This window comes from Barbus barbus (assembly GCF_936440315.1).
Source record: "Barbus barbus genome assembly, chromosome: 15".
NCBI lineage: Eukaryota > Metazoa > Chordata > Actinopteri > Cypriniformes > Cyprinidae > Barbus > Barbus barbus.
Window position 1 is genome coordinate 30404191 of NC_136743.1, and position 17571 is coordinate 30421761.

At 37.8% G+C, this 17571-nt stretch overlaps 1 protein-coding gene across 2 annotated transcripts in view; it reads left to right on the plus strand.

Annotated features, from left to right (window-relative positions):
* adgrl2b.1 (adhesion G protein-coupled receptor L2b, tandem duplicate 1) overlaps positions 1 to 17571 on the plus strand; it is a gene marked incomplete at its 5' end in the record, with an annotated part of 94550 nt that overhangs the window by 43724 nt on the left and 33255 nt on the right. For both annotated transcript variants that reach the window (XM_079434785.1, XM_079434786.1), the window contains 4 exons: positions 1750 to 2034; positions 3255 to 3358; positions 4628 to 4813; positions 16171 to 16354. In XM_079434785.1, the coding sequence (XP_079290911.1) occupies positions 1750 to 2034; positions 3255 to 3358; positions 4628 to 4813; positions 16171 to 16354 (759 nt within the window). The remainder of the gene's footprint in view (positions 1 to 1749; positions 2035 to 3254; positions 3359 to 4627; positions 4814 to 16170; positions 16355 to 17571) is intronic.

A 17571-nucleotide genomic window follows, 5' to 3' on the forward strand; every position in this document is an offset into this window, starting at 1 on the left:
AGTGCTTTTACTGTATTTGTGATCTAATAAATGCAGCCTTGGTGAGCACAAGAGACTTTAAAACATTTAAAAATCTTATTGTTTTGGCAAGTACTGTATGTGTTTAATTCTGCTTCTCTGAATGCCGTCGACTGTCAGGCTGAATGACTCAGTGTCTTCAATCATGGCTTCACCAAAAAGACAACCGAGCATCCAGAACATATTTGTCCTTGTATCTCAGAGAGAACAAGATGGTGCGCAGCCTCTTTATATGCTTGACGTGACAGACAAGTGAAGGGCGGGACTTATGCACCATCTGCCAATGATTTCTTCAGGCTTCAGCAGTGGCTGAAATGAAAGGCAACATAAATATTTGATTCTGAGCACATTCATATCTTGTGATATTCATTATTATGGATGATTTCCATGCAGTCGCTGCTCTGTCTGATACAGGAGCACACAAACACAGAGGAGAATTCAAAAGCACTCATGGATTTATACATGAGAGCGGTTCAGAATCACTCCTGGACATGTTCATATCCGCACTTGCACTCCTTTGGGTTTTTACAGATTAAATACAATGCAAGACAGTTTTTTTTTTAAAAATCTATCTATCCGTTCATCTTTCTTGCCGTTTATCCTGTATGGGGTTGTGGGAGTGCTGGGAACTAGCCTGCGTCCCGCGCTGAAGGCAGAGAAACAGTCTGGGAAAAGTCCAACACACACACACACACACACACATACACACACACACACACACACATATGTACGTCTACGGGTAATTTATCATCTCCATTTCACCTGCATATCTTTGGGTTGTGAAGGAGACCGAAGCCTACACATGGAGAACATTAGGGGTGAAATAATTCGCTCGGCTCACAATATTATGCATTTTGACAACATTTTGGAATAAATAAATAAATAAGAGAGTAAATAAAATAATTAAACTTAATAATAAATTAAAGCATTTTTATTTCCCAAAACATATAGCCTAACATGTAGCAGCAATGTTTATATACTTATTATCTATTAATATTTCAAGTTAGCATTTTATATTTTCAGTTTTAATTTTAATTTCAGTTTAAATATTTCTAATTGGATGAAAGTTTTTCCATTTAATATTTATATTTTATTTCAGCTCATTTCACTTAACCAAACAATTTTTATGTTTTAATTTTAATTTAAATATATCTATTTTTTTATATATATATCTAGTTTTTAGTAGTTTTTTTTTTATTAATTGTGATTTCAGTTTAAATTTTAGTTAAGTTTTAGTATATCAAATGTAACTAAACAAAAATGAGAAATGTTGCTTTGGCAACAATTTTATTTATTTATTTATATTTTATTTTATTTATTTTTTTTATTTTAATAATTTCATGGTCACACTTTATTTTAAGGTCCAATTCTCACTTTTAACTGACCATTAACTTCGACTTTTGCCTCAATGAACTCAATATTGGTCGCTTGTTAATAGTTAGTAAGGTAGTTGTTAAGTTTAGGTATTGGGTTGGGATCTAGAATATGGTCCTGCAGAATAAGGCATTGATATGTGCTTTATTAGTACTAATAAACAGCCAATATGAGAGTGGGAATACGCCTTTTATGGTTTTAGTTTTAATTGACTATAATAACCCTGGCCGTCTCACATTTGTCTCTTCTGACCACCTGTGAGGGTTTACACCGCAAACTATGTCTGTGTTGATAAAATGCAAAATGAACTGCCTGTCTTCTCTGCCTGTTTAAATGATCTCTCTCCTGTTCCCACAGTACCGACTGTCTCTGATGACCTTACATCAACGGTGCAGCCTAGAAGATCCACACCTCCCATCAGGACCACCGCTATCAGCATCACCCAGAGACCTGCACTCAACATCACAGTCACGCCCGACCCGGCAGCAGTGGACCGCCCCGACCCGCCGCCGGACCCCAGCGCCGTCAGCCCGCCCCCCTCCAGCAGACGCTTCTGCGACGGGACAGAGAGGAGAGGAATCTCCTGGCCGCAGACGCACCGAGGAGCGACGGTGGAGCGGCCTTGTCCTAGAGGAACTCGAGGTGCGTCCGCACTGGAAACAGGCTTTTAAATTATTTCTGCAATTAGCGTCAGGAATCTGGCTGTCATTAGTGCAGAAGTGACACGTGTGCTGGTATCCGGCATGTGGCGTTTCTTATTTGAATGGCATCCATATGGAGACGTCAAAATGATCTGCAAGATTTGCATTCCGCAGCCGAGTTAATATGTAAATGTTATGCAGTGCTGTTTGTAATAGAAAATGTTTTGATAGCATAAATATTTTATTACACACTCCAACAGATATAGTCTTAATTAAACACTTTCAAAAGTTTTAGGGACAGTTTTACTAAACAGGGCAAATTAGTGTTAAGCCCAGCTCACACTGTGCGATTTTGGCCACGATTTGGCCGTCTGAGACACATTTAGAAAATCCTAAAATATTTGTATAATCCTATGCTAAAATCTGTAGTGTTTCATCTCTGGTTTGACATGTTCACCAACAGCTGATTAATGGCCGTGCGATCAAATTTGACCAAATTCTGGCAGTGTCAGACTACACGATTACACTGTTCTTCTTAAATACACTGCTATTGCTGCAATTCATATACTTTTCATGATAGCCAACAACATTTCTGCCTCGCATGTAATGTGGCTGAACCTGTACTGTATGGTTGATAATGCAAAACTCCAGACACGTTTTCTTGCACACACCAGTTTTTAACATGTCTTAACTGTCTGATATTAAAGGGATAATTCACCTAAAATGGAAATTGTGTCATTAATTACTCACCCTCATGTTGTTGCAAACCCGTAAGACCTTCGTTCCTCTTCGGAACACAAATTAAGATATTTTTGATGAAATCCGAGAGCTCTCAGACCCTCCGTAGACAGCAAGGGTCCTTACATGATCAAGGCACAGAAACACAGCAAGGACATCGTTAAAATGGTCCATGTGACATCAAGGGGTTCAACTGTAATTTTGCGAAGCTATGAGAATACTTTTTGTGCGCAAAATAAAACAAAAATAACGACTTGATTTAACAATGTCTCCTCCGCGTCACTATTTTGGAGAGTATCCACTTAACGCAAATAATGTATGCTGTTCTGTGTCAGCCGCGTCATGCTTTCTGTGCCTTGATCGTGATAGTATCCTTGCTGTCTATGGATATGAATGAATACATTTATGATGTAAATGAGGACCTTCACACCTGTGCTGTCCTTAAAGTCAGTGTTGAACAGGTTTCCTTCTGTCGTTCTCCAGGAATCGCTCTGTTCCTCTGCACGTCTGCCGACGGGATCTGGAGCCCCAAAGGTCCTGATCTCAGTAACTGCACGTCTCACTGGGTGACACAGTTGGCACAGAAGGTGAGTCACAAATAGGCGCTATAATGCAAGTAGGCTTTAATTTCCATAGCACTTTTCACATTGTTGCAAAGCAGCTTTGCTGAAAATCATCATGTTAATGTTCATAGTTCATGCCCTAGAGTTGCATTTAGCAGATTATATACTGTAGGTGCATTTTGTAAACAACAACAAAAAAAGTCATGCAGTTAAAATTGATTGAGTGTACTGTATGTATGCAAATAATGTTGTATATAATATATTTATGCGACTTTGTGAATATCTGTTAAATTGTCATTTATTCCTGTGATCAAAGCTGAATTTTCAGCATCATTACTTCAGTCTTCAGTGTCACGTGATCCTATTTTGGATATTCTGATTTGCTGCTCTAGAAACATTTCTGATTATTATCAATGTTGAAAACAGTTGTGCTGCTTCATATTTTTATGGAAAATGAAGATACACTACCGATATTCAAGAGTTGGAGCAAAAATAAGTTAATACTTTTATTCAATAATGCATTTCAACTATAAATGAACTTTCAATTGATGAAAAAAAATATGATTATATGATTTCCGCAAGAATGTGAAGCAGCAAAAACTGCTTTCGACGTTGATAAATATTGGTACTGAGTACCTATAATTGAGGAGCAAATCAGCATATGAGAAAGATTTATGAGAATAAATTACATTTTACAATATATTCAAATAGAAAAGTTATTTTAAATGGTAATATTTGACAAAATTACTGTTTTTGTTTTTTAATCAAATACTAAAATTGCAATTATTTGATTAAAACTAAAACTTTATAGCTATAACAGACGTCCTTCAAAAACATAAAAAAAATAATTATTGCGATCTGATAATTCTGTACACGAGTAAAAGTATGCAAGTAAAGCATGCACAATATATTCAACTTTTAATTTGTCACATAATTGTGATATGATGTGATGCAGTTTAATAATAGCAGAATAGACAGACATAACATTTCTAAAATCACACACACACTATTTTCACATGGTATTTACCCATTTACAAAAAAATAAATGAAAGAGGAACTAACACTTGATTGATGATTATCGGGCAAGCAGCAGACTGATATATTTTGGTCTATTAATACTCCAAATGAAAATGTACATTTACAAGGCAGTAAATGGGTTTTTGATACAATAGTAAGCAAAAAAAAAAAAGTCACTGACAATTTGTACATGAAAAATATTCTCTGGGCTGATACACGGGTCTGTTGGTATGAATTCAGTTGGATGTTTAGGATTGATTTTGGCTCTTCTTCCAGATCCGGAGTGGTGAGAACGCTGCGAATCTGGCGAACGAGCTGGCGCGTCACACTCAGGGTCCCGTGTATGCGGGCGACGTCAGCTCCTCTGTGCGGCTCATGGAGCAGCTGGTGGATATACTGGACGCTCAGCTGCAGGAGCTCAAACCCAACGATAAAGACACGGCCGGACGGAGCTTCAACAAGGTACAGTACACTGCATGCCCGGCGACAGCGACTGTGATCTATGGATGTTGTTTTGTTGGATTTGATAAAGTCTTCAAGTCCTAAAAACGTCAAGACAATCTCTTCAGGAGATGTTTTTATCATGGCAACTTCAGTGAGCAGCAAAAGTTCATTTATGCTTTAAAACTAAAAGTTGATTAATGAGAGAATACCAGTCCCTGTTGTTATGTGTCATTTCTTACTTTGAAACAAGCCTTTACAGCATTGCCACCAAGGCTGATATTTAATTGAATTAAATTTATTTTATTTTATTAATTTTATGCATAGTAGAATATAGGTTTGTATATTGATTGATGTTAAGTATTTATAGAATATAGATTTTTCAACATACCAAAGCCTTCAATCAAATATCAGGCTCTCTACACATTACACATTTTGCCAAGATCAAATTATCTGAATTATGTACTATCCACATTTCTTGTATAGTTCTGTACTATTACTGGATGTCAGAAAACCTGTTACTTTTATGTATAAAAGATCAACCTTTGAGCAAATCATTTTTCCTCATGTGAAAATTGTGGGGAGCAGATTTAAACAGAGGTGACCGTGAAATTCAGCATCATTGCATCATTCAGGCCTACAAAAACAGCTTGGCCCAAAGCTCCACAAAAATTGTGTGTGTGTGTGTGAGTGTGTGTTTATGTGGTTTATGAGGACACAAATTTGTATAATGACATGGGTATGACAGAGGTATTACAATATGAAGGTGGTTTATGAGGACACTGCCTATGTCCCCGTAATTCAAAAGGCTTAAAAAACATACTAAATGGTGTTTTTTTGAGAATCTAAAAATGCACAAAGTCTCCTGTGAGGGCTAAGTTTAGGTGTAGGGTTGGTGTAGGGCAATAGCACACACAGTTTGTTCAGAATAAAAACCATTACGCCTATGAAGAGTCCCCATAAACCACAAAAACCAACGTGTGTGTGTGTGTATGTGTGTGTATTGAATATGTGGTAACACTTTATTTTAGGGTCTCTTAACTAGTTGCTTATTAGCATGCATATTACTAGAATATTAGCCAATTATTAGTACTACTCAATCACATATTAATGCCTTATTCTACATCCCTAATCCTACCCAATACCTAAACTTAACAACTACCTTACTAACTATTAATAAGCAGCAAATTAAGAATTTGTTGAGGGAAAAGTCATAGTTAATAATGAATATGTTCCCTATTCTAAAGTGTTACTGAATATGTAGAGAAATGTGTAGTTTCAAATATAGTAAAGTGTGGAGTATTAAAAATAAAGTTTAACATTTCTTAAATGTTACTTTCCTTATTGTGATCTTATAATATTACGACTTTAATCACATAATTATAATTGAACTTTATTGCTATTGTGGTATTCTTGTCATTTTGACTTTATTTTTTTAAATATTACTGCTTTAATCTGGTAATGTTATAACTTCATTATGTTAATTCTAGTAAAAGGCCTATTATGAAAATGAAATTATTCCAATATCACTATAAATATTAAACTTTGTTCTCAAAATCATCTTTCTTCTTCTTCTGGAAGCTGCCGTTGAGTTTAATGGATTTTCTGGATTCATATGAAAGCATGCTCTAACGTTTCCATCTCCATATTTCCCTCCTCAGCCAGTGCCTTATAGAAGAGAGATGCACTTCAAAGACATGTTTAATTGAAGTGGGGTTAATGGACGTGCTCTACAGTGTCCTTTTATACTCTATATAACCTCAGCTTTGAATATATACAGATATTTCTTCAGCTATAGGCACTTTTTTGCCCTGTGGATTTTCAGAAATGAAGAACACACTTTTCAAGCTCAGTAATAGGTTATGTAAGTTGTCTATTAACAATGACAACAGAACAATATATGGAAGCGTATTTCTCTCTGTAAAGGTCAGTTTCATAATCTGCATTCTATGTATTCTAAATATAACCAGTATTATAATAAGTAGTATTTTGACACCTTTTGTGTACAGCTTTACAGAAATTACATGCAAAAAAAATTCTGTTTACATAGATTTTTCCTACATTGCCTTATTATATTTTATCTTAAGCATACAATTCAAAATTTAAATTTTAAATGAAAAACAAAAACAGATTTAATGTGCCATACAAAAAAAAAAAAAACACAAAAATCAATCACTGGAACATAAAAGTGCCTGTAGTTGAAGCGACACACATACATGATATGACTGACACATAGGCTCTTATTTGTTCTCTTTCTCTTTTCTTCTCTCTCTCTCCCTCTCTGTGTGTGTTGTTCCTAATCTTCCGTCTTTGTGTTTGAAACAAAAAAAGCGTCAAAAAAGAGAGAGGACTTGCAGGGCCTATATGAAGGTATATATGGACACAATCCCAGAATTCCCTTCACCTGCTCTGCTGCATGCAGCTTGTTTTTCTGGCTGGAAGTCCGTCTGTCTGTTGTCCTGCTGAGCCTGTCTTTCTGCTGATACGCAACTCTCTTTTAGGGCAGTTCTGCCTCTGTGTCTTTCTGTTCTGTTTTGTGTTGCTTTCACCATCCTCCTCTTTTCTGTTCTCCTCCTCCTTACCGCTTGTCTGTCTCAAAGCAGTAGTTCACCCTAAAATGAAAGTTTGCTGAAGATGTGCTTACCTTCAGGCCGTCCAAGATGTAGATGGGTTCATCAGATTTCGAGAAATGTGTCATTCCATCAGTGTCTCAGCAATAGATGCTCTGCAGTGAATGGGTGCCGTCAGAATGAGAGTCCAAACAGCTGATAAAAACATCACAATAATCCACACCACTCCAGTCCATCAGTTAACATCTGGAGAAGACAAAACCTGAAACAAATCCAGCTTTAAGACATTTTTAACTTTAAACCATTGCTTCTGGCTAAAATACGAGTCCATATTCATGCTTCCTCCAGTGAAAAAGTCGTCTGGTCAGAATCAGGAGAGAAATCTGCAAAGATCAAGCACAAAAACAAGATACAACCCGATACAAGCCAAAACGGCTCTAAACAAGTATGTGTGTGGATTTTGATGTGAGAGACAACAGGAGATGGATTTTTTTCACTGGAGGAAGCATTATTTTGGATTATGGACATTTTAGCAAGAAGAAATGGTTTGAAGTTAAAATTACTTAATGGATTTGTTTCTGATGAACACACAGCTTTTGTCTTCTCCCGATGTTACCTGATGGACTGGAGTGGTGTGGATTATTGTGATGTTTTATCAGATGTTTGGACTCTCATTCTGACGGCACCCATTCACTGCAGAGGATCTATTGGTGAGACACTGATGCAATGCTGCATTTCTACAAATCTGATGAAGAAACAAACTCATCTACCACCTGAGAGGGTGAGCAGACTTTCAGCAAATTGAGATTTTTGTGTGAACTATTTCTTTGCTTTCCTGTTGATTCGGAGTAATTGGACTTCTGGCTGGTTTCTGCTCATCTTTCTGTCTGCTGTCATTCTTTGTCTGAGTAATTGACATCCTGCAGTCGTGATCGCTGGGGTCTGTCTGCTGATCGTGTGATCAAAGTGTATTTGCGCTCTCTTCCTCACCTGCTTCAGTCTGAGCAGTTCACGCTGCGGTTTCGTCCTCTTGCATTTCTTTCATCTGTTATGCATATCTCTGCTGTTGTGTTTTCATTCTTTATTACATATTCCAGTCAGCTGTTCAAAGCATAATGTCACTTTATTGCTTTTTTTTCTTTCATGTGCTGATGTATTTCCTTTTAAAACAGGAAGTTGGAGTGGGACATACTGAAACAACCAAAAGGCTTTAGTTTTTGTCACAGTCGTGGACTATGATTTGCTGATATAAGAACATTTTATTAAACACAAAAAATGGATACGGGCCTGAGTGCAAGATGAGTCAGCGGCATCTTCAGTCAAATTTTGTCAACTTTTGAGTTACAAATTGAGCTTTGCACCATCTGTCACCCAAGACTGTTTTGGTCTGGTCCATGTGATGCGTTTTCATTTAGGTTTTGGGATCTGATAAGACTACCACAGAACATTCGCTGTCAGTTATTTCACCCACCGGACAGCTTTCCAGGACACACTGGAAGGAAAAAAAAGGGTTTACTTTGAAACCATTTCGCACAGAAATTGCAAGTAAATTTCATAAATAGTTACACAGCAACATTGAATTAAACTAGAAATCGTGGGTTTTGTGGGTCTTAAAAGGCCTCAATTCACACTTCCACAATTAAAGGCCTTAAAAAGGTAAAAAAAATCAGAGCAAAAAGGCTTAAAATCTTAAAATCATTGCTTTAAATGTTTCATGCATTGCAAAAAAAAAAAAAAAAAGGTATTCCTCTAAACACCTTCAATGCAAATTCTTGAAAAACTGAATAAAATTGAGTTTGTTTAAAATAAGAACAAATATCTGTCAATTGGGGGAAAACTTCTCTTTGATTTAAGTTTTTTTTTCCCTGATCCCACTGGTAGATTTCTTCTTGTTTTAATCATAAACCCATATAAAAAAAATGTATAAGAATCTTTAGACGTTTGAACTGGAAAACAAGACAACATTCATTCATTCAGCTTTATTTGCAGACTCAAGGTCCATTAGCAAAAGACAGACAATACAAACCAAAACCATACACTGTAAAAAAAAAAGAAAAATTGAGCCAACTTAAAATTTTAAGGCAACCAGCTTCAGCAGATTTTTGCGTTTTCTCAATTAATTTTTTTTGTAGGAGATTCTCAACTTTTTGTTGTATAAACTTAAAACAACAAGTTGAGAAAACTCAAAAGTCTGCTGAAGCTGGTTGCCTTAAATTTTAAGTTGGCTCAACTTTTTTTTTTTTACAGTATACGGGTGGTGATGGCGCAGTGGATAAGACACATGCCTTTGGTGTGAGAGACCCGGGTTCGAATCCACTGTGAGACACCAATGTGTCCCTGAGCAAGACACTTAACCCCTAGTTGCTCCAGAGGCGTGCGACCTCTGACATATATAGCAATTGTAAGTCGCTTTGGATAAAAGCGTCAGCTAAATGAATAAATGTAAATGGAATAAATGTAAATTAAAAAAGACAGTTATGCCAATATTTCCTTCTGTAAGCCTAGGATTTGTCAACAACATTATAATATTATTATGTGAATTGTCCAGCCGACAAATAAATGTATACATCAAATTTCTCATTAAAGCAGGAAATGATTGTACTCTTGATTTACAGAATAAATCACTTGCACTTCAACATCTTGTTTTTTTCAGCAGGATCCTCTTACAGTCATTGTATGCAACCTGAAGCGTACAGAGGCTCTCTTTCTTAAGCTTAACCCACAAAGGAGCAGTATAAAAAGAAGTACAATATGCTCTATAAAGGTTTATCTTTACCTGATCTGAACACACACAAAATTTTCTCACCAACATATTTGCTTACGACGTTGCCTATACGTATCATCATCATCACTCATTTCATTGTTAATGATATGACCTAAATATTTTGCAGTAGTACATACATTTAAAACTTGCCCTCATAAATAAAAATCTGGGAAATTCAAATCTCTATGTTCTTTGGTTCTACATATCATGGCAACACTCTTTTTTTGCATATCTAATCCCATAATCAGAACATATATTATGTTGAACTGTTGAAAACCAGCGATACTTGGGGAAAAAACAACTAGATCATCAGCATACATATAGTGATTGACTGTGATATTACCAAGCATACATCCAGTCCTACAGTCACTTAGTTCTTCTGAAAATTCATTCATATTAACATTAAAAAGAGCTGGTGAAAGTAAACCTCCTTGGCGCACTCCATTACTTACTCTAATTGAATCTGAGACACGATTACCCCACCTTATCTGCACACTTTGATTAGTGTACCAATATGTCAAAATTCTTAATATACTATTAGGTATGCCCCTTTGTCTTAGTTTACTGAACAACTTTTGATGATTAACTCTATCGAAAGTTTTAGAAGCATCAATAAAGCAGATTATAACATATATTATATATTATTATATACAATTATTATATATATATTATTGTCTTTTATACTGTTCTACTACTTTTTCGGAGCATATATACACATATCAGTACTATGGTGAGCCTTTAAACCGAACTGATTGTCTGTAGTATCAAGATAAACACCTAATCGATGAGGAGGCAGCTAATTAGCCACAGCTCCGGGTTGTACATCTCCGCCACATAAATGCACTCGGAACTCACTTTTAATGGACTGTATCTATTGTTCATAGTGTCAATGCGTTGGCAATTCACATCTCGGCCAAGCTTTTCTTTAAGGTAGTCTGGAGTATCTGGAGTAAATTTGGTAACAAACGCACTTACCAACTTCATTGGCATCACACTTATGTTCCCTCGTGCCCCTGTACCAATAATAGACTTAGACATCCTTTGTTTAGCTTTACCAGCTCGCTGTTTAGTTGGAGGTGTTTGGCCATCCACATAATTCCTCCTGCATCTGCCATGTTTCACTACCAAACTCCATTCTTATAATGATTTCCGTTGCTCCTCCGATGTCATGGAAGTAGACTCCTCAGCCGCCGAAGATCTTGCAATCACCTCCAGGCCCACATCACATTCCACTGTGGGGGCACCTGCCATTACTCCCTCACAGGCATTTTTAAGCTCACACAGTGAATCCAGACCATGTCCTCCTTTTACGATTTATTTCTAGCTGCCTCTCCACATTGGACACTCTGTTCTCGATGATCGTAGTAGCAGCTCGTAGATCTTCCCCAATATCCGCCTGTAGTTTCACTGCATGCCATAGTGCGTTCACCTCACTGTGCAGGCGCTCCATCTTACAGAGCAGAAAATTACTAAGAATGAACATCAATTGTACTTTCAAACTTTGAAGTGTCGCGAATGCAAAACATTTACATTTTGAGAACATGAATGTATCGTGTTCTCTTCAGTTTATTCCTTAAAATTTCTTTAATTGGTCTAAAAATGGTCTTAAAAAGTCTTAAATTTACCTTAATAAAACTTGCAGAAACTCTTAGAAATTTTGAAGTGGAAAGACTAAAATTGTATTCCACAACAAGATCAACAGCGCTCCAGACATGCGTAATCTCTTGAGAACATTTAATTCTCTCCTCTGTCCCCCTCCTCCACCTCCCACCACTTTGATAACCGCTGACGACGTTGCCACTTTTTTCACAGACAACACTAGAACAATCAGTAACCAGTTCTCAACTCCACAGGACCTCCAATCAACCACATCCACTGCTCTAACTCCCATCTTCTCCTTCTGTCCCCCTCACCGAGGCAGAAGTATCCAAACTTCTCCTCTCCAGCCATCCTACAACATGTCCTCTCGACCCAATCCCCTCACATCTTCTCCAAACAATCTCTCCCACACTCTTACCGGCATTCACACACATTATCAACACATCTCTCCTCACAGGCATCTTCCCCACAGCATTCAAACAGGCTCGGGTAACCCCACTGCTCAAAAAACCTACATTAAACACTTCTCTTTTAGAAAACTACAGACCTGTCTCTCTCCTTCCATTCGTAGGGAAAACACTCGAACGAGTTGTCTTCAACCAGCTCTCACGGTTTCTTTCACAGTACAACAAACTGGATGCTAAACAGTCAGGTTTTAGGAGTGGCCATTCAACAGAGACTGCGCTACTCTCAGTCACTGAAGCCCTGCGAATTGCAAAGGCCGATTCCAAATCATCAGTCCTCATTCTGCTGGATCTTTCTGCTGCTTTTGACACTGTCAATCATCAGATTCTCCTGTCTACCCTCTCATCACTGGGCATCACTGGGATTCCACTTCGCTGGTTTGAATCCTATCTCACCGGTAGATCTTTCAGGGTGACCTGGGGAGGGGAGGTATCCAAACCACATCAACTGGTCACTGGAGTTCCTCAGGGATCGGTTCTTGGACCCCTCCTCTTCTCCACATACACTACATCACTGGGTCCCATCATACATGCACATGGCTTCTCCTATCACTGCTACGCCGATGACATGCAGCTCTATCTCTATTTTCAACCAGATGACCGCCACTGGTAGCTGCACGGATCTCAGGCTGCCTTGCGGACATCTCGGCATGGATGAAAGAACATCACCTACAGCTCAACCTGGCAAAGACGGAACTTCTGGTCTTCCCTGCCACTCCGACTCTACAGCATGACTTCACGATTCAGTTCGGCTCATCAATGATTACCCCATCAACTTCGGTCAGAAATCTTGGTGTAATCTTTGATGACCAGCTGACCTTCAAAGAGCACATTGCAAAGACTGCTCGATCCTGCAGGTTTGCACTACACAACATCAGAAAGATCAGGCCCTTACTGACAAAGCATGCTGCACAACTTCTTGTCCAGGCCCTTGTCGTTTCTAGACTAGACTACTGCAATGCTCTTCTGGCTGGTCTGCCATCAAACACAATCAAACCTCTACAAATGATTCAGAATGCAGCGGCACGACTGATCTTCAACGAGCCCAAAAGAGCGCATGTTACACCTCTCTTCATCTCCTTGCACTGGCTACCAGTGGCAGCTCGCATCAAGTTCAAGACACTGATGCTTGCATACAGAACGACCACAGGCTCAGCACCCTCCTACTTCCACTCACTATTACGAACCTACATCCCCTCCAGAAGTCTGAGATCTGCTAGTGAGCGACGCCTTGTGGTACCATCACAGAGAGGCTCAAAATCACTCTCCAGAACATTCTCGTTCACCGTTCCTGGCTGGTGGAATAATCTTCCCACCCCTATCCGGAACGCCGGATCCCTGTCAATCTTCAAGCAACAACTGAAAACTCATCTCTTTCGGCAGTACTTGACTTCATCCTAAACTAAAAAAAAAAAAAAAAAAACTCACTCTTTCCCTATATCTTTCTCTCCCTCCCTTACTAGCTTGTACTTATTTGAACAATGACTGAGACTTGGTGTTACGAGCACTTCCTCTGTCTGATTGCCTCTTCAAGATTAATCGCTTTTTGTGTTCCCCAATTGTAAGTCGCTTTGGATAAAAGCGTCTGCCAAATGACTAAATGTAAATGTAAATGTATTTTCTTGTAAAATGTACTCCAGTAATCTTTGTTTTATGGGGAAATAATAATTTTTACAGTGCATATGCATCAGTCTTCATAAATGCATGAATCTGGTGAGATTGAGTGACTGACACCTGGATAAAATGAGAAAAATCCATCTCTGTTTTCTGTACACACATTTAAAATTTAAAGTCCTTCACAGACTTAACTGAGTGTTGAGACTTATTTGATGGTAATGGCTGATGTCGGCAGTGCGTTTGGCCGTAAGCCTTCAGCCGAGCGTCAGATCTGAAAGAAATCTTACAGCCCACAAGGCCACTCGCACTTCAGACGGCCCACACACCACTTCAGACGGCCCACACGCCACTCAATCAATGGATGTCCGCAATAAGTTGACAAGCAGCGAGAACAGGGCTGTGAACACTACTTGTGGCTCAGCAGATGCTTTTGACTTACTGTAGTGTAATTGCAGGGGAATCTCACTGCAGTAATCATGGGTTAAGTGTCCTGCCATCGCTGCGTGATATTCAAGGGCTCTGTGGTAATGAATCTCTCACAATATCTACAGTTAACAGGTCACCCCTCTGGGACTCAAGTGCAGGAGCCTTTGCAAGTCCTTTAGAAGTTCAAAGTGAAGTTAAAATTAATGAATTTCCTTATTTATTTTATTATAAATTATTTAAATTTTCAATTTTGTTTTGTAGGTTTTATTATCTTCAATTACGTTTAGCAACATAACATTTTAAATATTTAAATTTAAACTTCAATATTAAATTCTTTAAAAATATTTTAAGTTGAATTTATTTCCAAGACGGGTATTAAACATATAGTACATTTAAAAAATATACTGTATATATTTATTTGTAATGCTAAGCAAACACAAACTCAAGTGGAAAAATGGGCCACATTTATGATGTATGGGCAGAATGAATTTCTGTATAAATAATAAAAATAATTTATTATATCATGTATTAATGCTAAAAAAAAGTTTTTTTACAGCATATATAAGAATGGCTTTAAACAAATTATCTGATCAAATTTGATCATATAAATAGCAGCATCTGCACCAAATTGCATATATTTACTCAATTTGAGCCTCAGAACAAAACGGAGCTGTTTTTTCCTCCATATTCTCACTATATCAGACAATATGAGCCATAAAAGCCTGATGCATCAAATATGACACAAAGTATAAAACAATACAGAGCAACACTTTATTTTAGGGTTTCTTAACTAGTTGCTTATTAGCATGCATATTCATATTAGCCATTTATTAGTAGTAATTAAGCATATTAATGCCACATGACCTTATTCTACATCCCTAATCCTACCCAATATCTAAACTTAACAACTACCTTACTAACTATTAATAAGCAGCAAATTAGGAATTTATTGAGGGAAAAGTCGTAGTTAAGTGTTTCCTATTCTAAAGTGTTACTGTATACTGTATGCAGAAAGGTTCAATAAATTGCTCCTTTTAAAAAATATATATATATTTATTTATTATTTATTCTATTATTTCATATGTCAGACTTTACAAGATTGAAATCCTCTTTTAAACCCAAAAGCACCTCAGTCGCCTTGGGATTGGTTAATTGAAATGCATACTGGTTTAGGCCAATGCAAATGAAATGGATACCAATGAGAACATCCCGTTTTCTGGAGTCTTTGTAATCTGCAAACTACTTCCAGTCCGATAATGCTTTTTACTTTACAGAAAGATTTTTTTTTGTGACAGCACGGCCGTTAGATCCTATTACAGATAGGAACGCATACAATATTGATCCCTAGCAGGAAATTTAATATGACAATCAAGTAGATTGTGGGAAATCCAGTTGACTCTTATGTCCAGTAGTGAAGGCAGTTTTCGTAAGCAGAGAAACTTGATCTTTGGAGAACTACAGACACTGTTTTGAAATGGTGAATAATTGGTAATGGAACTGGGTAAGAACTAGTGTTGGGTTCGAGTCCACTTAAGTCTTTAACCAATCGAGTCAGAGTCCAGTGATACTCTATTGTTTGTCAGTATCTTAACCAGGCCTTAAACTTTACAACTAGATCAAGTTAATGTCAATTTAAATGTAACAAACGCAAATCTCTATTGCATCTTGCTATTTTGATTCCTGATGTGTTTGAACAAAATGTGTTTACAGTCCTGATGATCTCTAATGAAAGGTGGCAGAAACACACCCAACACACATTTTTTCAGGAATTACACTAGTTGTACAGTGCTTAATTTCCCATTCTAGTTGTCTCGTGTCACAAGTCTCATTCGGTTCTCTTCTCTCCAGTGTATTCCATGTGCTGGATCCTTTTTTTCCCAGGGAAAGCAAAGGAAAAATATCAACCGCCTGTCATTTCTCTTGTTTCCATGGTTACAGGCCATTGTGGACACGGTTGACAACCTCCTGAGGCCAGAAGCCCTTAAATCCTGGGAGGACATGAATTCCACAGAGCAAACACATGCCGCCACTATGTTACTCGATACCCTGGAGGAAGGAGCCTTTGTCCTTGCAGACAACCTGATCGAGCCCGCTGTCGTCCGAGTGCCTGCCGAGAACATCAGTAAGTGCTTTCATCTTAGCCGGCAAATTTTGATGGAAATGATGAAGTTTCGATTTGAGCCACGTGTCTGACCGGCCGCTTATGATTGATGGAGTTTTCCAGGACTAATGTTTGTGTATGAAAACCAAAGCAGAGAGAAACCGAATTGGCAAGAATGCTTGGAAGAGGTAGAAAGGTCAGTTCACACAAATTCAAACCAATGCCAGGATAATGGACTAGTTCACCCACAAATGAAAGTTTGCTGAACATTTACTCATCCTTGGGCCATCCAAGATGTAGATGAGTTTATTTCTTCATCAGAGCATTGCATCACTTGCTCACCAATGCGTCCTCTGCAATGAATGGGTGCCGTCAGGATGAGAGTCCAAACAGCTGATAAAAACATCAAAATAATCCACACCACTCCAGTCCATCAGTTAACATCTTGAGATGACAAAAGCTGCATGTTTGTAAGAAACAAATCCATCAAGACAGTTTTAACTTTAAACCATTGCTTCTGGCTAAAATACGAGTCCATTATCCATAATAACGCTTCCTCCAGTGAAAAAGTCCAACTCCTGTTATCTCTCACATCAAAATCTGGTCTTAATCAGGAGAGAGATCTGCACAGATCAAGCAGCATTTACAAGCCAAAACAGCTCTAAACAAATACGTGGCTCGATTTTTGATGTGAGAGACAACAGGAGTTGGACTTTTTCACTGGAGGAAGCATTATTATGGATTATGGACTTGCATTTTAGCCAGAAGCAACAGTTTGAAGTTAAAATGCCTTAATGATGGATTTGTTTCTTTTTCTCAAGAAGTTAACTGATGGACTGGAGTGTTGTGGATTACTTTTGGATTATTGTGATGTTTTTATCAGCTGTTTGGACTCTCATTCTGACGGCACCCATTCACTGCAGAACATCTATTGCTTAGTAAGTGATGAAATGTGATATAAACGTTTGTGGTATAAATGCCATGCTTTGTCCAGTTGAATTCATCTTTTTTTTTATCTTGCGTATTTTACATGGCAAGCACTGCTTCTCACTGATTTTAAAGCTGCAGTCCTTAACTTTTTCATGATTAAAAATTATCTGAAATTAATATTTGAGCAAATACATAATCAGCCAGTGTTCAAAACCATCGCCTTACTTCAGCCCGATTCACAACGGTAAGCTTATGATAATGTTTTCTAATTTGAGTGGTACGGGTAGGTTTTTGTGGGAAATTCGAGC